The sequence below is a fragment of the Oryza sativa genome, chromosome 4 (assembly GCF_034140825.1).
Source record: "Oryza sativa Japonica Group chromosome 4, ASM3414082v1".
NCBI lineage: Eukaryota > Viridiplantae > Streptophyta > Magnoliopsida > Poales > Poaceae > Oryza > Oryza sativa.
The window spans coordinates 25631774-25651489 of record NC_089038.1 but is presented as its reverse complement, the minus strand read 5'-3'; the positions used below and the strand labels follow the sequence as shown (position 1 = coordinate 25651489).

Below are 19716 nucleotides of genomic sequence, written 5' to 3'. Positions count from 1 at the left end.
TCAAGCTAGCTTAAGTCGCGTCTAGCACTAAAACTATATTATGATCCAAAAGCTCGAAAGGTTTAGTTCCACCATCCTATAGCTACCCTCGTAACAACGCTCTAAAATTCTCCCTAGAATGGTCCAAAGCCCATTGCCACTGACGGCGACGACGATCGATCGATCGACGACCGTCCCATTAACGACTCCCTCGCACTTACCGTGCCGGCCGGTAAGACTGCCTCTCGCCCCCACGCTGCACCCATATCCGTCAAAGTTAGCCAGCATGATTGGCTGCACTACTACAAGAGATATCTCCCTGCAAACACACAGCCCGGGGGTGGACTGGTCGCTCTCTTCGGCCTCAAGTGGCTTTGGCAGTTGGCATGGCATGGCAGCATTTGACTAACAGCGACTTAGCCCTCGAAAAGCACCGCCCCGCGCGAGAGAAAAGAGAGAAAAAAAAAACGGCCGGGACGCCGTGTGATCCTAGCGTTTTCTCAGTGCGATCGATCGATACGTTCGCTGGTAGTAGTAGTTGTAGGGTTCCTAATTTTTTTTAAAAAAACATCACGTCGAATCTTTGACACATGTATGTAGCATTAAATATAGATAAAAAAAATAATTGTACAATTTACATGGAAATCGAGAAACGAATTTTATTAGCCTAATTAATCCATAATTAGCCTATACAGTAATCCATATGTGCTAATGATGGTTTAATTAGGCTCAGAAGATTCGTCTCGCGGTTTTCAGACGAGTTATGAAATTAGTTTTTTATCTGTGTCTGAAAACCTCTTCCGACATCCGGTCAAATATCCGATGTGATATCTAAAAATTTTCTTTTAGCAAACTCAACAGGGCGGTGGTAGTAGCCGGGGGCGGGTCCCTTGCGGCGAGAGGGGGAGGAGGAAGAGGAGATAATGCACGTACTCATCGAGCTAGATAACAAGATCTCGAGAAAGCGAGAGGGCGACGGGGGCATGCATGCGAGTGACACCATTCGGCACCGAGCGCGAGAGAGCCCTTGTTATTATTAGCAGTTGACGGCGGCCGCGGCGAGCGCTTTTTTCTGGGATCTCTCTTTGCACTGTCCAAAGCTCTGGAGTTTAGCCGAATCGATCAGGGGAGATGGTGTGTGTGTCCCGGGTGATTAATCAATCAATCCCTCCTGGCGTAAAGGCCACGTAGTTTCAGACTCAGTCCAGTGAGTGAGGTCAGGTGACAGTGATGAGCCTAGCTAGGGTGTGCTTGGTCGTGTAGCATCTCATCTCCTGATTGACCTGGTAACACACACGCAGAGAGCTGGATTGGGTTCAGATAAACTCGAGAGACTTTTTTTTTGTTTTGGTAGTACTAACCTGACAGGCTGCGATAGGCTCGTCAGAGGATGTGTGCTCCCAGAATCGCTCCCGAGATCTTCTCCTCCCCCCAATCAGCTGTCGACTGATGTTGGCCGTACGCACCATCACACCGCACACGCATCGATCGCTGTTGATGTTTATCAGATTGCTGTTCACCGGTAAGCTACTAAAAACGAAAAGAAGTTGGAAACAGCTCAGTGCTGGTGCTGGTGTGACATGTTTCGAGATGCGCCTTTGCTTGCAATGCCCACTCTTGACGAACTGAACCGGACAGAGTGGTCAAGTTCGGAGACTGGCAGAAAGGGGAGCAAAAGGAGCCGATGGCTCGTAGCTGGGGCCTTGTTTTTCCTTTTTTCTTTTTCCCTGAAGTGGAGTAGGGATGATGAAATCTTTCAAAGCTCTCTGGACTTGTGGAGTTCGGATACCCTTGCACTGAATGTCTGAAAAATAGGATTCACGCGGCGAATCATCCTGTAATCTTTCTGCATAATTCGTAGAGGTCAAAGATACAGCTCTAGTGACTAGTGAAAGGTAAGATCTTACCAACCAATGCAAAAATGAAAGGTAGGAGTAAAATTCACAATACTAAATTTGAGTGTCTTAGCGCGCCACGGAAAACAGGAAATCAATACAATGTGTCCATGCTATACGGTAAAAGGGAAACGGTACATTTCTATAGATTTTCCCTGTACAGAACAAAATGGGTGAAAATTGAAATCATGTTTCATAAGCACTGGAGAAAGCCCAAAGAAAAACAATCAGCATTTCTCAGGAGTCTGAATAATGACAGCAGGAAATAAATGGAAGAAAAAAAAGTAGTGTATTTTGTCTTCTCTCTGCATGCTTCTATATTATTAGCTGTGAAGCTTATAGTACCTCCATGACTGTTCCCTACAGATACCTCCTTGCGAGAGCCCTGACCTTGGTATCAAAATGAGAGGATGTGATGCGAGATCCAGGCAGATAGAGGGGATTGAGGAATATCTGCACAACGAACATTTCTAATGAAAATTATGTAACGAAAGCAATGATTATAGGTTTATTCTCAGAATCTATTGTGGACAGCAGAAACTACAAAACTCTGTGTCAGCCAACAACTATTTTGGATACTATGCCCATACATAGAACATGCTACACCCTAATATCATGTATGTTTGAGAATTGGCATATGAACGTATAACTGATTCAACATATTTAGATATGAAATGCACTGACAGGATCCTTGTTATTCATAACTTTTTAGCAAACTACTTTATTGTAAAGGACACAAAATTGCCTTACCTTGATATAAAGCTCATGGACCTCTTGAAAAAAGCTTTTAATTCCATCCTCACTACGTGAATCATGAAGCAACATGAATCTAGCATGTGTCATCAAGTTAAAGAAAACAATATTGTTGTACAGGTAAAACTTAACAAGTTTCACATAGTCAGTCAAGTTACACAACAACAACAAATCGTTTCAAAGGATATGACCTGCAGTTACATAAACAGACACAACAAGGTCGTTGAATCTGTCGACCGACTTCAGGAACCTGAATAAAATATGTAGAGGAATTATGCAAGGGAAATATATATAAAAGTTTTCGAAAGGCATCTTTGGCCTGTCGTATCTTGTATGTATCCTACAACCAAATTACAATACACATGTTCAGGTGTACCTGACGGAAAAAAAAACATGTATAAGCAATAAATACTCACATTGCATTTGTGGACCATGCTAGGTCCTGAACAACATCTAAAGCAGCATGCAGAATGAACTGGTGCTGATAAGCCAGATCTTCTTTCTGCCACAGTAAGTGAATGTCAGAAGATTAGACATGCACATTAGTAATTCAGTATGATGTTACCTAAGGAAAAAAATTCTCATCCCATGAAGGCTCCATTATATTACTGAATATCAATTAGCAACTTTACACTATTACATATGAATCAATATCCTAGAAAACAATGGAGACAAGGGAGGGAGGAAAACAATGGCAACAACAAAAATCACTACGCTGTAGAAAGGTAGCAAACCATCTATATCCAGTTTTATACAAAACTCAACTATTCCATTGGGCATCTTCATGGGAATCAAGAGTCTGATTCAACATGATTTATGTTCAACCAACACCTGTTTCTTTCTTTCTTTTTGAGAGAGGGGATTATCCATTTCCATATTAGTGTCGCTTTTATATCAACAAAACCAAAATGTTGACATTGTGACCTGAACACAAGGCACTATAAACAGCAACATAATGCAATTAATTAAATTCATAGAAGTAATGAGGCGTGGAATACATACTTTCGGTGCAGATCCGACTTCTGCCTCATAGATTGGGATGTCGTTCTTACTAACAATCGCGAAGCACGCCGTGCTTGCCATTTCCACCAACACTTGGACTAGTTACTCTCCAACTGCAATTGAACACAAATATTGGTTTGATGTTGCTCATTTAACCCCATTTCCACATTAGATCACTCCACAAAATTATTCCTGGGTCAAGGGCCAAGCTGAACTAGCCAATGTGCTGTATTCATGCTACTATCGGCATTTACTCTCGCCCATTTTGGATTCACATTAGATCTGGCCCCTAAACTACAATCCCCTTTCACCCTCCTTAGGCATCACTAGATCTAGCAGCTTAGCTTGCTTCCTCCTATAACCCCCCATGAGCCTCCCCAAGCATGGTTCCTTCTTCCTTGGCCTCTTCCTAATGACAAGCCCTTGCGCCAGCACTCCAACGACGTGTGCATAACGAAAACTCCAATTCTACCTTCTTACCACGGCTTGATGCTACTCACAAACAGCAAAATCGCCCAAAACTAAAAAAAAGTTCCATGAGATGGGGAAGGGAAAGCAGGAGGAGCTCACCGTGGGAGGGGGCGATTCACGGCGTTGGAAAGTTCGCCGGATCCGCCCGCGGCCGCCTTCGTGCTCGGATCTCGGGTGAGAGATCAGAGCCAAGGGGGAGAGGAGAGAGATCGGAGAGACTCGCGTAGTCTCGCACTCTCTTCGACTCTTCCTCCTTTCGGGCTACTGGGCTGGGCCGGCGAGTTTGCGCAGCCTGCCTCGTACGTAGGCCTGGCCCAAAATGCCCAGCCTAGCCTGAAACCAACCGCAACGAACGCCGAGGCGAGACTCTCTCCGGCGAGGGAGTTGTACTGCGCCGCCGCTGCACCGCACCTCGTCAGTCGACTCCGGGAAACTGCTCCCGAGCCCCAGCGCCAAGGCCTACCGGAGCGCCTCCGGTGAGGTCGTGACGAGCTCAGGGTTCGTTTGGTGGTAAGCTCTGTGCTCCCGGGGCGCGCGGGGCTGGATCTGGAGCGGGGTTTCGCAGCGCAGCGGGGAGGAGCCAGTACGGGTGGGGGATGGGGAGGCTGACCGTCGCCGCGGCAGTGGCCGCATGGGCGATCCCGCTCGCTGCTCTGGTCGCCTCCATCGTGCCCGACCCTTACATGGTGAGCGTTTTTTCTCCTCCTCCACGAGTGCTTGGCTAGTGCAGTTTCAGGGGTAGATCTGCATAATGTCTTACTTGATTTCCATGTAGTCCAGAATGAATTGGAAGAAACCGCATATGAAACTTATGAACTAGACTCTTGGATCTGAAATTGCAACTAGGCTATCGCCTGATGTGTGTCTATAAAAGTATCAGGTAGAGCATTTGAATAATTCTTTTCATGTGGAGAGAACATTAGTATCTGGTTTGTAGTAATGAGTTTGATGAGTTCTCTACTGTCCAGGAAATGGACTTCTCTGGAAGTTATAAAATTTGGCAAGCAGGCGTGTTGAATTTCTTGAGCATTTTCAATTTCCCTGTATTGCTTTCGAGTTACTCTACTAAATTTGCACTTATTGTCACATCTTGCCACATTCTCATTGGAAATGTAGGCAGCATTTGGAAGCACGACAAAAAAGCATTCATTACCCTTCTTAACTCATTTCTTTGTGTTTAGGATGAGATCTTCCATGTTCCCCAGGTGCAGCGCTATTGCCGTGGAGATTTCTTAATATGGGATCCCATGATCACCACCCCTCCTGGCCTGTGAGTCTCAAAACTCCTCATTACTTCACCCTCAAATTTTACCTTGTGATGAGGGATTGTTCTCTGCAATTTTATAGGTACTACATTTCACTAGCATATGTTGCTTCCTTGTTTCCTGGTGCATGGGTGACTAGAATAGCAGAGGCATTTGATGCCCTTTGCACTACAGCACTTCTGAGATCCACTAATGTTATCATGGCGATGATCTGTGGTGTTCTAGTCCATGACCTGCTTTTGTGCATCAGGCCAAAAATTGGCAAGAGGAAGGCAACTGCATTTGCTATTTTAGTAGCTTTGTACCCTATTCATTGGTTCTTTACTTTCCTTTATTATACTGATGTTGCATCATTAGCGGCAGTTCTTGCGATGTACCTTTTCTGCTTGAAGAAACAATTTTGGGTCAGTGCAGCGGTGAGTATTTAAATTAAGTGTTCTATTGTTTATTTGTTTTGTTCACAACTTCACATCTTAAGTTTTTTTTTAGATTGTAGAAAGTCGTACATTCATAACTGTTTTCCACAGCATACTTGTTGGTGGTTCTTCTAGTTCCAGAATTGATATAATTTTGGAGAAGAAAACAACTCTTTATAGCTGTTGTATGTATTCTTTCATGTAAATATGTAATCTTGATCTTGAGGTTTTCTATGGGTCCTTCCATACTTCTTGGCATGAGTTAAGATATGGTATTGATTTTCATCACAAATCTGTTAGCAATATTAATTAAATGCTTCCTTTTGCCTGCAGTTTGGTGCTTTTTCTATACTTCTCCGGCAGACTAATGTAATATGGATGATATTTTTTGCTGCCAATGGAGCCATCGCTCATGCACAATATCTTTATGTCAAGGACAATGTTTGTTACGAGAACAGTGAACTAACAGATAAGTCAAACAAAGAGGCATCTCACATGGATAATAAAACCACTGCTCCAGGTTTGAGAAGGCGGCGAAACAATAATCCCATAAACAAGAGAGAAGTTGTTTCTGAATCAAACATTATGTATTCCAGTGAGTATTCCAACTCTGTCAATTAAAAAGATGCATTTATATTTCTCCAACCATTTGGATTTCATGTTTGAGATTCAGTAGGTTGCATGCTTAACTTCGTTTTGACATTTTTATTATGCTTTGGTCTAAACATTATTTGTTATTCACTGGTAATTTCTTTATTTATATTGCTAGAACACTAGCTGTAGTTCTTTATCAATCATATGAATTCATTCTGAATGCGATGAAATATTATTTTGGAAAAAGAGGTGGAAATTAAACGCATCCATATGATCTCAAATTTCGTGTCCAATGATTTTGTTGCCATATCTGATGTCTGTTGGTAATTTGCAGGTTTTACAGAGGAAATATGGGATGCCATCTTCAAGTTATGGAATTCAAAGTGTGAAGTTTTAATTGCTTTTATACCATTTGCAATGGTTCTTTTGGTGTTTGTGGCATTCATAGTCTGGAATGGTGGCATAGTGCTAGGTATATTTCTTATTTTTGTCAGCTCCTTTCAACCTTTGTACGCTGGCAGCTTACAGAATGATCTACAAAAAGCTTCATACACCCTTGTGCTCTGAGTGATGCAGGTGCTAAGGAAGCTCATGTTGTTTCACCACACTTTGCACAGTTTTTGTACTTTGGTCTAGTGTCAGCTGCTGCCCTCCTGCCATGGCATTTTACTCCTACCCGAGCATCAGACCTATTCCACTGGTGCAGAAAGAACAAAACATATAGTTCTTTTGCAATTTTGGTGGCTCTTGGTTTAAGCCTTGTTGCTGTACATTTATTCAGGTTTGTTATCTCTTTCCCTCTTCTGTGTTATTTTTCTCCCAGAAACTGCTAAAAGTACTTCCTGCTGAACATTTAGGTGCATCTTCCAATGCTGACTCATACTTCGTTAAAAACAACACTGAATCTAACTGGAGAGTAACAGCTTATGTACAATTTTATAATGCTTGAAATTTTGGTGTGGAAGCATGTTTGTCAAACATATTTCTCAAATTCCTTGACTGCACTTTCTTGTTGTTCTTAAAGCATGATGTACTTTGCCTTCTTATGTTTACCAACTCCTAATATGTACCCCTTTTCTTGTGCAGCATTGCTCATCCATATCTTCTTGCTGACAATAGACACTACACCTTTTATATTTGGAGGAAGGTTATCCAAGTTCACTGGATGATGAAATACATTTTGACTCCAGTTTATGTGTACTCATGGTTTTCAATTGTTAATATCTTAGGTAAACTTCTCTATATAAATTTTGTAGAAGTTGCTACTTTAAAGAGTATATATGAACTGATATTTATTGGATTTTTTTGTTTCATCTTACAGGGAAGTCACAGACAAGACTTTGGGTGCTGTCCTTTGTTCTATCAGTTGCCCTTGCTCTCATCCCTGCCCCATTGGTTGAATTTAGATACTATACAATTCCATTGGTCATACTGGTTCTTCATTCTCCAGTGATCAGCAATGTTAAATTGCTTGCTTTGGGGTTTCTTTATGCCGCTGTTGACTTCTTCACTCTGGCAATGTTTCTGTTCAGACCTTTCCAGTGGCAACATGAGCCTGGGACACAAAGGTTTATTTGGTAGTTTAGGATACAGAATTAGAGAGGAGGCAAATTCCGGTGTACAAATTCCCTAGAGCATGAACCGCTAGCAGGGTTTATATATATGAGGGTGAATCCCTCGGAGAAATTTTAGACTTGAGAGCTTTGTCTGTACACTAGGATGTCTTGCGAAGCTTTATGCAATTGAACGTTTAAGCCAGATGGTTCCTTGTAAGTTACCACCGTTTCAATGAATGTACTACTTTCTGAAGTTTATCCATGACCACCACCTTTAACGATGTTTTTCCACTTGTATGCTGCTGTAATATTTCCATTTTAGCAGGAGCAAACTAAAATATTCAGAGGAATGAATGGATGGAAGAGCTTGTTGGATGAAGGAAGAATCTGGCGTCCAATGCGGCTGTGTTTAGTTTCTGAAATTGGGGAGAAGTTTGGGGAAAGTTGGTAGTTTGGAAAAAAAGTTGGGAGTTTATATAAGTAGGAAAGTTTCGGATGTGATGTGATGTGATGGAAAGTTAGGAGTTTGGGGGAAGTTTTGTGTCAACTAAACAGGGGAATTTGTTAAATCCAGAACTGAGAACAGCCTTTTATTGTCAGGGATAGTCAGCAATGTAAGACAGTGCCATCAACTTTCGGCGAATAGGTCCACAGGTGAGATCCTCATCACTGTTGGAAATCCTGGTTGTTATTATGCCTTGACTCATCCCTGATTTTTTTTTTGGCACTAGAGCAATTTCCTTCAATTGGCCAGTTTTTCAAGCATGCATGAGAATGCCTATTCATGGACTGTGTGAAGCCGTGTTAGGGAAACTGAACTGGGAATGCCTGTCCAGGCTTCATCCAATATATAGAACGTGATAGATTTGTCAAACTTTGTACGAAAATAGTTTGGGTGCAGCATAAAAAATGCTTATGCACTACAAAAATGCGGTATATCTCTCAATACATCTTCAAGGACTGTAAAAGGTTGAAAATAATGTTTTTAAAAAATCACAATTAATGCACATCCATTGCCTTAAGATCTGGTTACAGCACACGAATACAACATAGCATCCCAAAAGCCATAATTACACTTAAAAACACCTCACATCATGAGCAACACTGAACATGACAAAAAGATCAGCTGTACCACTAGGAGGACCAGCAAAATATACACAAGAACGGAAAGCTGTATCAAGAACTGTTGAGTGTTGAAAGGCTTCAAAACAAGACCATTCACACTTCCTTGAGACACAAATTACTGAAAGCTTGGATAGAGCAAAAAGGCTATATGGGGAAAACTTCGATTCACATGTCGGTGTACATCATATTGATCTTTTAAACATGCAAGTCCATGTACAGCGCATATAATAATCCTGCAACCATGTATAGATTTTAGTTGTCCCGATTCGCAAAACTGAACTTGTTTTTGTGGATCTTTGCTGGACACTGGTGAGTTCACCAAATGCTCTCTCGAGTAAAAGCAGAAGCTAGGATCAGATGGTTTACAGAGCCATTTCTGCTCTGCGTTGGGTTTTTGCATAATCCCTTCTTATCTTCCACAGCCTCTCTGCAACTTCTTTCATTGTTGGCCTGTCAGCACGAGTAGGAGCAACACATTGGAATGCTACATCGAAAATCTTATTCAGTATATCCTCATTTACTGACTCGGTCAACATTGGATCCAATATTTCCTTAACATCACCTCTGTTGTATTTCTCGAAGGCCTGTATCAAAATTAGAAAACAATAGAGAGCCTCAGATGCCTTAAATTCTGACAAAACCCATGACCAAACAGCTTAACTGCTATAGAAAATGAATCAAGCTTATTATTGTTTTCTTCCCAGGTAAATGAAAATGTTGAGTGTTTAAGAAAATATTATATTTTTGTTATGTTTGTGCATGCACACTGGAAGTTTACATGTTGTATGGTTTAACTTGTGATGGGATTGCAAATTGTCGACAAAGAAAATGAATTCATGTGCAGATAACTGCTCGAGAAAGAAAAGCAAGAGCGTATGCAGGGGCAAGAGGGGTCAGGGGGGCAAGAAAATAACCAGAACAAAGGTAAATTGCTCCTAAATAGTTATCTAGAAAAAACAATGGAAAGAAACAAAAGTCTAAACCAATGTAAACACAAAGTAGGGAAGTGAAGACATACCCATCTCACGGTGATCCTTTCTCTTGCAGCTCTCCTGACCTCAATAGGACGACGACCAGAAAGAATTTCCAGGAGCAAAACTCCATAAGAGAATACATCACTCTTGACTGTCAGATGGTTTGTCCTGAGATACTCTGGATCTACATAGCCAGCTGTTCCTCTCACATCAGTCTGAATCTGTGACTGGTCTGGCTCTGTAGGACCAGTCCTTGCAAATCCAAAGTCGGCCACTTTGGCCCTGAAGCCTTCATTTAGTAGAATGTTTGATGACTTCACATCCCTGTGTATTATGGGCTTCTCTAAAAGCATAAAAGTACAGAACAAATAAATAAAATACATATGCAAATTGCCAATAGGAATAGTCAAACTAGAATCTCTGTAAGCTACTTTAAAGCTTGAAGATCAAAGAATTAAAATCAGATACACATCTGATTACATGGCTAATTTTCATGGTTTATTCAACTTGGTTGTTAGGCTCATTTCACAACCTTTATTGATGCACAGCCACAAACAATTTCCGAACTACAGAACATTACAGTCAGGATATCTGATACTAGCATTTATTAGCAGATTATGAGCCAATGGACCAACCTTTAGAGGGGGAAAATATAGTTAAAATACTGGTTTACAGTTCTTGCATTACTTAGTGACAATACCCCGATGCATGACTTGGTATAAAAATAAAAATAAAAATAACAGTCAGTTGTTTTTTTAAACTGTTTTTATGCTCAGCAACAGAAACATGTGACAAAGCATACCTGCATATAGATGCAAATAAGTTAACCCATGAGCAACATCTATAGCTATTTCAAGCCGCTGATTAAAGCTTAAAACAAGCCCACGTTGACCTGAAAGATAATTTGAAAATTACTGATTGTTCTATATGGAATTCAACAAAAGAGAATCTTAGTATGCAGTTTACCATCTAGATGCTCCCTAAGAGTGCCGTTTGGAACATACTCAGTTATGACGATTCGTTCATTTCTTTTGTCGATATAACCAAGTAATTGGACCAAATTCCTGTGTTCAATTTTTTTTAGTAATGCAATTTCATTACTGAATTCGGCCCGTAAAGAGGCAAAATGTTCCTGCATAAAGAAACCGGATGAAAACTGCGATTCACTTGTAAGAAAAATCACATGTAGGAAGCAGAGTTTCTATCAGCAACTTTAATACTTTATCAGGACCTTTTGAATAAATATAAATTGCAAAAGAAATTTGACTAGTGACCAACAAGATCAAGCGGTGAAAAACACCAAATTATAATAACTATCCACAACTACTGGTGCAAAGAATGCAATGTGAGTACATGCTTTACCAGTGCATTACTGTTTCATTACCGTACTGATCTACACAAAAATGGATCAACCAGCGAGACTACTTGAAAAAAAACACCTCAGTCATTCTAAATAGAGAAATCTCTAGTATAGCTGCTTGTTGACAGCCACTATCATTGCGCCAACACTGCTTTTTATTAAAAAAATAAAAATAAAAAATAAAACCTACCATTTTTGCCCTTTTAATTGCCACAATGTGGCCATCTCGCAGCTGTGCTCTGTAGACCTTTCCAAAATAACCTTCACCAATCATCAGGTCTGGTGCAAAGTTATGTGTCAGTTTAATAACTTGTTCAAGACTCAGGTTCAATGGCTCATTTCTACTTGGTGATGAAGACAATGAAAATCTAGATGGACTTGCAGGTACTCGAAGAGGGCTTGGAGGAACTCTATCAGACATTGACCTCAGCTCAGAAGAATTCACTGGAAAAACAAGGATGAAGGAATGTGTCACAATTCATGATGGTCATTTATACTTCCAAACGTGACATCTACATTGTTTCATTGTGTTAACAGATTAGATCACCAATAGATGAAAGCTTGCTATTTAACTTACAGGAATTTCCATCCCTTCCAAGAACAGGGTCTTCGCTCCCATCCTTCCTTCTTGAACCAAAACAGGGGCACATGGCTTCAAAACACACAAGAAACATCCCTGTAGGTTTAGTGGCTACCAGAATGCTATCTGATTTCAGTTTGCCAACAAAGAAGTGTGGTGCGCCTCATTTGGATGAGATGTCTTAAATTAGCATAGTGTCCTTAGCCCTTTTACTCTGACAAGTGCAATCCAAACTGCAAAAAGATCGAAGCATTCAGTTTAGCATTTTGGAAAGAATGCCACTAAAAGATATACGAGGAGCGATAACATGAGTCCACGGTAGTACATTAGTACAAAATGAATAGCAGAAATAGACATATTTGTCACCAAAATATGCACCGATCAATCAAGAAAGGAGAACTCTCAGCTTCTCCACGTGTAATCAGAAGATTCATAATGAGTGGAACAACAATTTACCATCTAGTAGAAGAATAATTCGGTTCTAGACATCCATGCTATTTTGCAATATTAGTTACACTTTGTATGAATGAATTATCTCCCAAACCATAGGTAGACTTCCTTTTGGCGTATGCCTTGCACAATGCATTTTAAGTGCCAGTCTTTGACCTCTACATATTTATAGCGAGTATCTTGTTGAGCAACTGAGCAATGCATGCAACAAGAATGCAGATTACAAAAGCAAAATCGTGCTATGTAGTACGCATAGCACTCCTACTACACACATCACCACCGATAAGGTCCCAATTAATGAACTTGTTGAACAACCAAATCATTATAACATAGACGAACACATGTGTACAGAAAGCAGGCAAAGAAATGAGTTGACTGAGAGTTGACTTTGAGCTATCCCGCAAATGGAGAACAGCACCAAACGAGGTATTCCCCTCTTCCCCTCGCTATTATAGCAAAATTAGAGCTTCAGAAAGTCTAACACGCAATCTTAACGCGAGGTGACTGTCCATTATAGAAAAATGCATACAAGACGGCACAGGGTAACCATCAAGAAAGCTAGTACTACCACAGAGGCTCCCATGGCGATGTCCCAAGAACACAACGGTAGAATCATCTGCGATCGGTGATGCGACAAACCTCCTACGGTTTGCCATCCACACCATCAAGCAAGAAAACCATCCTTGTTTTAGATGAAGCAATCTAACCGCGTAAACAAGCAATAACGATTACACCAAACCACCACAGAAACACCACGCGTCAGGATAGAGCTCCAAGAAAGCAAAAGGACTCACCGGAGAAGAATCTCTCGAGCTTAGCGCCGGACCCCCGCCGCGGCCGAATGCTTCTTGCTCCTCAGAATCCCCCCGAAAATCCCCCAGGGACGAAGAAATGGTAAAGCGAAAAAAAAATATTCCTCTCAAGAAAAAAAAAGAAGGTATATTAAGTCTCTTCGATTTGATCGGATCTTTAGCCTTTAGGTGGGCGGCTGCTGCGCGCTCCGGTCACGGAAACCGTGTGCTGCTGGTAGTAGTAGTAGAGTAGGGCAAGAGAGAAGAGAGAGAGGCAGCGGAGACCGACGACCGGGACGCCGAGAGGCGAGGCGACTGGTAAACGACGACGCCGACGAGCTGAATATATTTTATACTAGTATATCGTTGGCGCCACCGGCCTCTGCTGGCAGGTGGGCTCGGGGGCCCACGCGTCAGCGGCGGTGCGGGTGGGTTGGTGAGGAGGATGTGTGTGCGTGAGCCGCTGCTCGGGTGGGGGGCGGCGGGGCGGAGGTTTGACCGGCGGCGGAGGGAGGGAGGGAGGGTTGCGTTGCGTGGCGGCGAATCGACCGCCGGAGACCGCGCCGTCCGGGTCAGCGGCAGCGCCTACAGTCTTCAGAAAGATGATCGGGACCGGACCATATGGGGGAGATTTCCGTTCAGGTGCTCTGCACTACTCATCAGTCATCACCTAGAAAAGCGTGAAAAATGGGAAATTTCATCGTTTTTGTTTTCCTCTGAAAGTTATTGGGAAATTCTTCAACAAATAATGGCATGGAGGTTCTTGTCTTCTTAAGCCCCGTTCGTTGCTTTAAATATAAGGAAAATTTTCTACATGCGTAAACCTTAAGTATTAACTATTATAAATTTTAAAATAAATTAATTTAATTTTTTAAACAACTTCTATATAATATTTTTAAAAACACATCAATTAAACCGTTTAAGAAACATGAAAAACAAAAGGGAGGAAATTGAAGTTTAGGGTTAGAAAAGATCAGGGCCCAAGTACTGCTCCTACCATTTTTAATAGATAATATCGTTAACTTTATTTATCATTCATTTTATTAAAATATTTTATATAATATTACTTATTTTGTTGTGATATCTTTTATCATTATAGAAAATTTAAGTACTACTTATAGTTTAGCAAATTTACACTAATTTTTTAAATAAGATAAATGGTAAAACGTTATTTAAAAAGTTAGTAATATATAAATATTGATTCAAATCTGTATCTAACCCTTGCATCGAGAAGAAAATCAAATTGTGCCAAAACACTATAAATTGGTTTACTGATAGTTGTGTTTTCTCCGTTAATTCGTTAGTAGATTATGATGGAACGTATGACAAATGTAAGCATGGTCTATCACTGGTGGAGAAACGCTTTGTTGTCCCGATTGGTAATCATTTGTAGTCCCGATTTTTCAACCGGGACTACGAATCCGGGACTAAAGATCGCAATCTTTAGTCCCGGTTCAAATAACCGAGACTAAAGATTGATTTTTAGTCCCGGTTAGTGTGCGATCTTTAGTCCCGGTTCAAATAACCGAGACTAAAGATTGATTTTTAGTCTACCAACCAGGACTAAAAATATGGTCCCGGTTGTTGTTACCAACCGGGACTAAAAAGTTTTGGTTTTTTTTTTTCCTTTTCCTTTCATCCGATTGGCCTTTTTCCTTTTTTATTGTTCTTTAGCTTTCGCTCGTGGATCGAATGAATAAAATCAACGACAAAGCCTAAATCATAGATCGAATGAATAAAATCAAACAACAAAGCATCCATATTGTTTACACTTGTTCAGATCTACAACATCTCATCACAGAGAGCATTCATCACAGAGAACAAAGAAAGGAAAAAGAAAGTTCACATCTACAATATCTTCAGCATTCATCAGATAGCACAGAGAAGAGAAAAAAAAGTTCTCCTGCCGCCGCCTCCTGACCAGCGTCGGCCGCCGCCATCCCGACCAGCGCCGACCGCCGCCCTCCCGACCGGCGCCGGCCACCCCCAACGCAGCCGGCCGCCGCCCTCTCAACCGGCCCCATCTCGCCGTCTCGCGCCCGACGCAGCCAGCCGCCGCTTCCCGACCGGCGCCGGCCGCCGCCGCCTCCATCTCGCCGCCCTGCGTCGGGCCGCCGGCGGCGGCCTCCATCCCACCGCCCGCCGGAGGGGAGGAGGGGGAGGAGAGAGGGGAGGAGGAGATGGGGTGAGAAAAGAAGGAAGAGAAGGATAGGAGGAGAGGAAGAGAGAAGAAGATAAGATGGAGATGGCTGGATGGGAGAGGAGGAGATAATGATGGAATTAATAGGAGACTTTGCATGTGCGCGTGGATAGAGGTTTTGTTTTACCGGTGGTAACCGGGACTAAAAATCCTAACTTTAGTCCCAGTTGGTAACACCAACCGGGAGTAAAGATCACCGTTACCAATCGGGAGTAAAGATCACGGGAGGGCCTGACAGCCCCTGACAACATACGATCTTTAGTCCCGGTTTTTAGTGGAACCGGGACTAAAGATCATCTTTAGTTTCAGTTTTTAGTGGAACCGGGACTATTATGAATTTTGGTTGACCGACCAAAGATGGTTTCTCCACCAATGTATGTTACTTCCTCTAATAAAAAATACTTACGTAAATGCCAGACTAATGATCTCTTTTATCATGATGACGGGTCGAATATACCGTATATACGTTGATGGTGGTTGTGTGCTATTGGGTTCCCGACTGGGTCAACGGTGAAGGCTATTTGGTTTGAATCCAACATTCCTAAAATATAATAGCATTAATAGAATGGTCTACATTTTGGATTGATGTGCTTGTTCGCTCCATTGTCTAATTGTGTTCGGGATACAAAGTTACGAACTTCTCTCTTGTATATAAAAATGAATTAATATATTTTTTTAAATAAAACACGTCATTTAGCAGTTTAGGAAGCTATGTGTGAAAACGAGAGAGAAGAAGTTGAGAACACACCCAAGAGATTTTACTATTGCAACGTTATTAACCTCAATCAAAATTTGGTAATTCCATACCCTTTTTACTCTCGAAACTACACCAAAATTTAATAAGATATAAGACTCAACACCACCTTTAATTTACTTTTTTAACCTTGTCGGAACTTAACAATACATAAAATCTAAGTCGAGAGGCCTCTCGATCTGGTCTTATCACGCGACGCATCTAGGACCGTCCGATCCCACACGCTGGTGTAGTCGTCTGATCTGTTCCACATGCCGATATTGCCAAGAAGGCCAGAACAGACCAAATCGGAAAGCATGTGACGCACTCTACTACGCTAGAGAGAGAGAGAGTAGTTTATCCCCTATGTTTCAAGCAAATAGGAACCACTTATACTTCAAATTAAATTTTCTCTTAAATAACTTATCCGATCTATGATCCGATTACGTGATTGTGTTCGTAATAATTAAATCTTTATAACAAGATCTCACATGATTATATTTTGATGAAAAATTATAAATTACTTTTATAATATATCTAAATTACTTTTGGATTTCATTAAATTACTACTTAGACATATTATAGTAAATTTAGTAAAGTCTAAAAGTAATTTACATAAATTATAAAAGTAACTTAAAACAGAAAGAAAGTAACTTTATCACGACATCAAAATTAAATCCGTTATGGAGGTAAAAACATGAGTCTATATAGAAATTAAATTTAACCGGCACAAATTACGTCACTGACTAAAAATGATTGTAAAACAAACAACTCACAATATTATGAATAACATTATGAATGTATATATTTCTTTTAATGTCGTAACAAGTTACTTTACTTTTTTTAAGTTACTTCTATATATAGGTAAATTACTTTTATGACTAAGAAGTAATTTAATGTAATCTAAAAGTAATTTACATATATTATAAAAGTAATTTGTATTTTTTCATAAAAATATAGTCATGTGAGATCTTGTTATAAAGATTTAATTGTTATGAACATAATGGTGTAATTGGATCGTAAATCGGATGACTAATCTAAGAGAAAATTTCATAAGAAAAAAAAATACATGCACTTTTGAGTATACTAGTAGCAATTAGATATGAGATTGAGTTAGTTGGTTATGACTATATAGAGAACGGTCTCGTTGTAGATACGTCCTTAACAATAGCATTACCAATCTTTGGCTTACGTCTTACTCACAAATGATCAGTTTTACTTTGTTGGCAATAAAGTAAACAAGCATGATATCAAAAGTTGTCAATCAATTCGAGTAAAGCTACTCCACCATACCAAAAATATTGATAATGCAAAAACTTATTTAAGATTTAACACCACTGTTTTTCTTTTCAAAACATAGTATAAGTACAAATAGTCATACACACACATGCTCTCACTCACCTTTATAAGCACACGCTCATTCTCTATAAACACGTCCGGAAAACTACCAAAAGTTTTAGCACTACCCTAAACCAAAATACCCCGAAATAAGAGGCAACATCTATGGAGTTTATTTACTCCCTCTATCCCAAAATAGCTTCATTTCGATTTTGGGTGTGACTCTAAGGCCTTGTTTAGTTCGCGAAAAGAAAATTTTTGAGTGTCACATCGAACGTTTGACCGGATATCGGAAAGGGTTTCCGGACACGAATGAAAAAACTAATTTCATAACTCGTCTAGAAACTGCGAGACGAATTTATTAAGCCTAATTAATCCATCATTAGCACATGTGGGTTACCGTAGCACTTGTGGCTAATCATGGACTAATTAGGTTCAAAAGATTCGTCTCGCGATTTCCATATAAACTATACAATCAGTTTTTCATTTTATCTATATTTAATACTCTATGCATGTGTCCAAATATTCGATGTGATATTTTTGGGAAAAAGTTTTTGGGAACTAAACAAGGCCACTCCTCGTAGCACCGTGCTTTTTTTTTTTTACTCAGGCCTGGTTTAGTTCCCAATTTTTTCTTCAAACTTCCAACTTTTCTATTACATGAAAACTTTCGTACACACATAAACTTCCAACTTTTCCGTCACATCGTTCCAATTTCAATTAAATTTCTAATTTTAACGTGAACTAAACACACCCTAAGAGAAATCCTAACATATCCAAGGTAAGGTAGTCCTTCTCTCACTTGAAAATAGAAAACACTATTTCTTCGCACAAAACCAACTATCCTTTGCTACTATATTTCTTTTACTCCAAGCAACCATACCTTCCCCGAGACTAGCTTTCTTTTACTCCGAGAAACAATACCGTCCTCGATAAGGTAGTCTCCCTTTCTTAATTAATAGGATGCGTCACATATTATACTTAGTTCTTTATGAACGAAGCAAGCATATATTAATAAAATGATAGGATTAATGGTGAATAGGTAAGAGGCAAGGGATTGGTAAAGAGCACTAAAGTAATAGAAAAATACAAACCAGTGGTAAAAAGGAAAATAAGAATAAAGTTATTTTCAGACATACTCCCTCCATCCCAAAATTACTCAGGCTTTGTTTAGTTCCTGAAAAAAGTTGAAAGTTTGGGGAAAGTTGAACGTTTGGAAAAAAAAAAGTTGAAAGTTTATGTGTGTAAGAAAGTTTTGGATGTGATGTAAAGTTGAAAGTTTGGGGTAGTTGAGGGTGAACTAAACACGACCTCAATCTAGATGGGTATGCGACCTCTTCTAATATAATCTCTCCTAATATAGAGCTGGCTTGGTTTGAGGCCTAAATTGGCCTTACCAATATTTGTCAATTTCAATAGTGTTTATTGTCTATTTGGTTTGGAGCCAAATTTTGGCATGCCTAAGAAAATAGGCCATTTCAACAGTTAATTTAGGCTATTTTGGTTTCAATCCAAACACAATTTTACCTTTGCCAAAATTAGCCATGCCAAAAGTTGACAAAATTTGACATTGATAAAAATTGGTAAGGCCAATTTAGACCACAAACCAAACCAGCCCATAGTAACAAATCTAAACTTGTATTACAAGACAGCACCTTCCCAGCTAAAGCCTGTTCAAATTGTAGCAAAAATAAACCTTACTAAATTTTGGCAAATTAGTAATATTGCTAAAATTTTAGCAAAATTTCTTATATATTTACCAAGTTTAGCACAAACTAAGATATTTTTTTAGCAACTTTAAAAAAATAATATGATCGAAAATAACGTCAATCTGAACCGCCCTTAAACCGGAGTAACAACCACTTATTAATCAACCACCAGTAGAAGTAAAACCGCGGGGCCCACGTGTAGGCCGCAGAACGGACCAACAGTCGCGGGCCCACAAAACCGGCAGCACAATCCGGGGGATGCCGAGCGCCCGCCCGGTACTCTTTTGCCTTATCCCTTCCACTCCCCTGTGGCCCCCATCCCCCCAACCCCCACAGCGCCACCAACCTTCTTACCCACTCCACCCACTGACAACGTTGGCCACCTTTACCCCTACCCCACATGTCAGTGACAGAGTCTGCGGGGCAGGCGTACCAGCTCGGGCCTCCGGGGCGACACGTGGAGCTCCCACGTTGCTCCATCTCTCGCTATAAACCATTTCTTCTCCACCTTTCCTTCCCCTTCTC

The 19716-nt window shown here is 40.5% G+C and overlaps 3 protein-coding genes across 7 annotated transcripts; 1 reads left to right on the top strand and 2 right to left on the bottom strand.

Annotated features, from left to right (window-relative positions):
- Positions 1–1908: 1908 nt before the first annotated feature.
- Positions 1909–4321, bottom strand: LOC4336326 (uncharacterized). The gene is made up of 6 exons (XM_066309544.1): positions 4200–4321; positions 3630–3742; positions 3044–3129; positions 2817–2877; positions 2625–2711; positions 1909–2327 (listed from the first exon to the last, which is right to left on the bottom strand). Exons 2-6 carry the CDS (start codon positions 3708–3710, stop codon positions 2235–2237), a joined length of 408 nt encoding a protein of 135 aa, XP_066165641.1. The 5' UTR covers positions 3711–3742; positions 4200–4321; the 3' UTR covers positions 1909–2234.
- A 141-nt stretch (positions 4322–4462) lies between these two features.
- Positions 4463–8610, top strand: LOC4336325 (dol-P-Glc:Glc(2)Man(9)GlcNAc(2)-PP-Dol alpha-1,2-glucosyltransferase). 5 transcript variants are annotated; one of them, XR_010740761.1, is made up of 9 exons: positions 4463–4786; positions 5282–5370; positions 5465–5781; positions 6115–6376; positions 6710–6847; positions 6952–7156; positions 7462–7604; positions 7697–8144; positions 8257–8610. XR_010740761.1 is itself a non-coding variant. In XM_066309543.1 (8 exons), exons 3-8 carry the CDS (start codon positions 5566–5568, stop codon positions 7954–7956), a joined length of 1224 nt encoding a protein of 407 aa, XP_066165640.1. In that variant the 5' UTR covers positions 4463–4786; positions 5282–5370; positions 5465–5565; the 3' UTR covers positions 7957–8189. The 5 variants fall into 5 exon arrangements, 2 of the variants coding, with proteins under 2 accessions (XP_066165640.1, XP_015636083.1); XR_001545456.3 differs by having other exon boundaries at positions 5448–5781; XR_001545457.3 differs by having other exon boundaries at positions 5448–5781; positions 8254–8610.
- A 303-nt stretch (positions 8611–8913) lies between these two features.
- On the bottom strand, positions 8914–13800 carry LOC4336324 (calmodulin-binding receptor-like cytoplasmic kinase 3). Its single transcript, XM_015780599.3, has 7 exons — positions 13215–13800; positions 11968–12203; positions 11581–11834; positions 10997–11162; positions 10833–10922; positions 10075–10373; positions 8914–9640 (listed from the first exon to the last, which is right to left on the bottom strand). The coding sequence occupies exons 2-7, from the start codon at positions 12062–12064 to the stop codon at positions 9419–9421; spliced, it is 1128 nt and encodes a 375-aa protein (XP_015636085.1). The 5' UTR covers positions 12065–12203; positions 13215–13800; the 3' UTR covers positions 8914–9418.
- Between the last annotated feature and the right edge of the window lie 5916 nt (positions 13801–19716).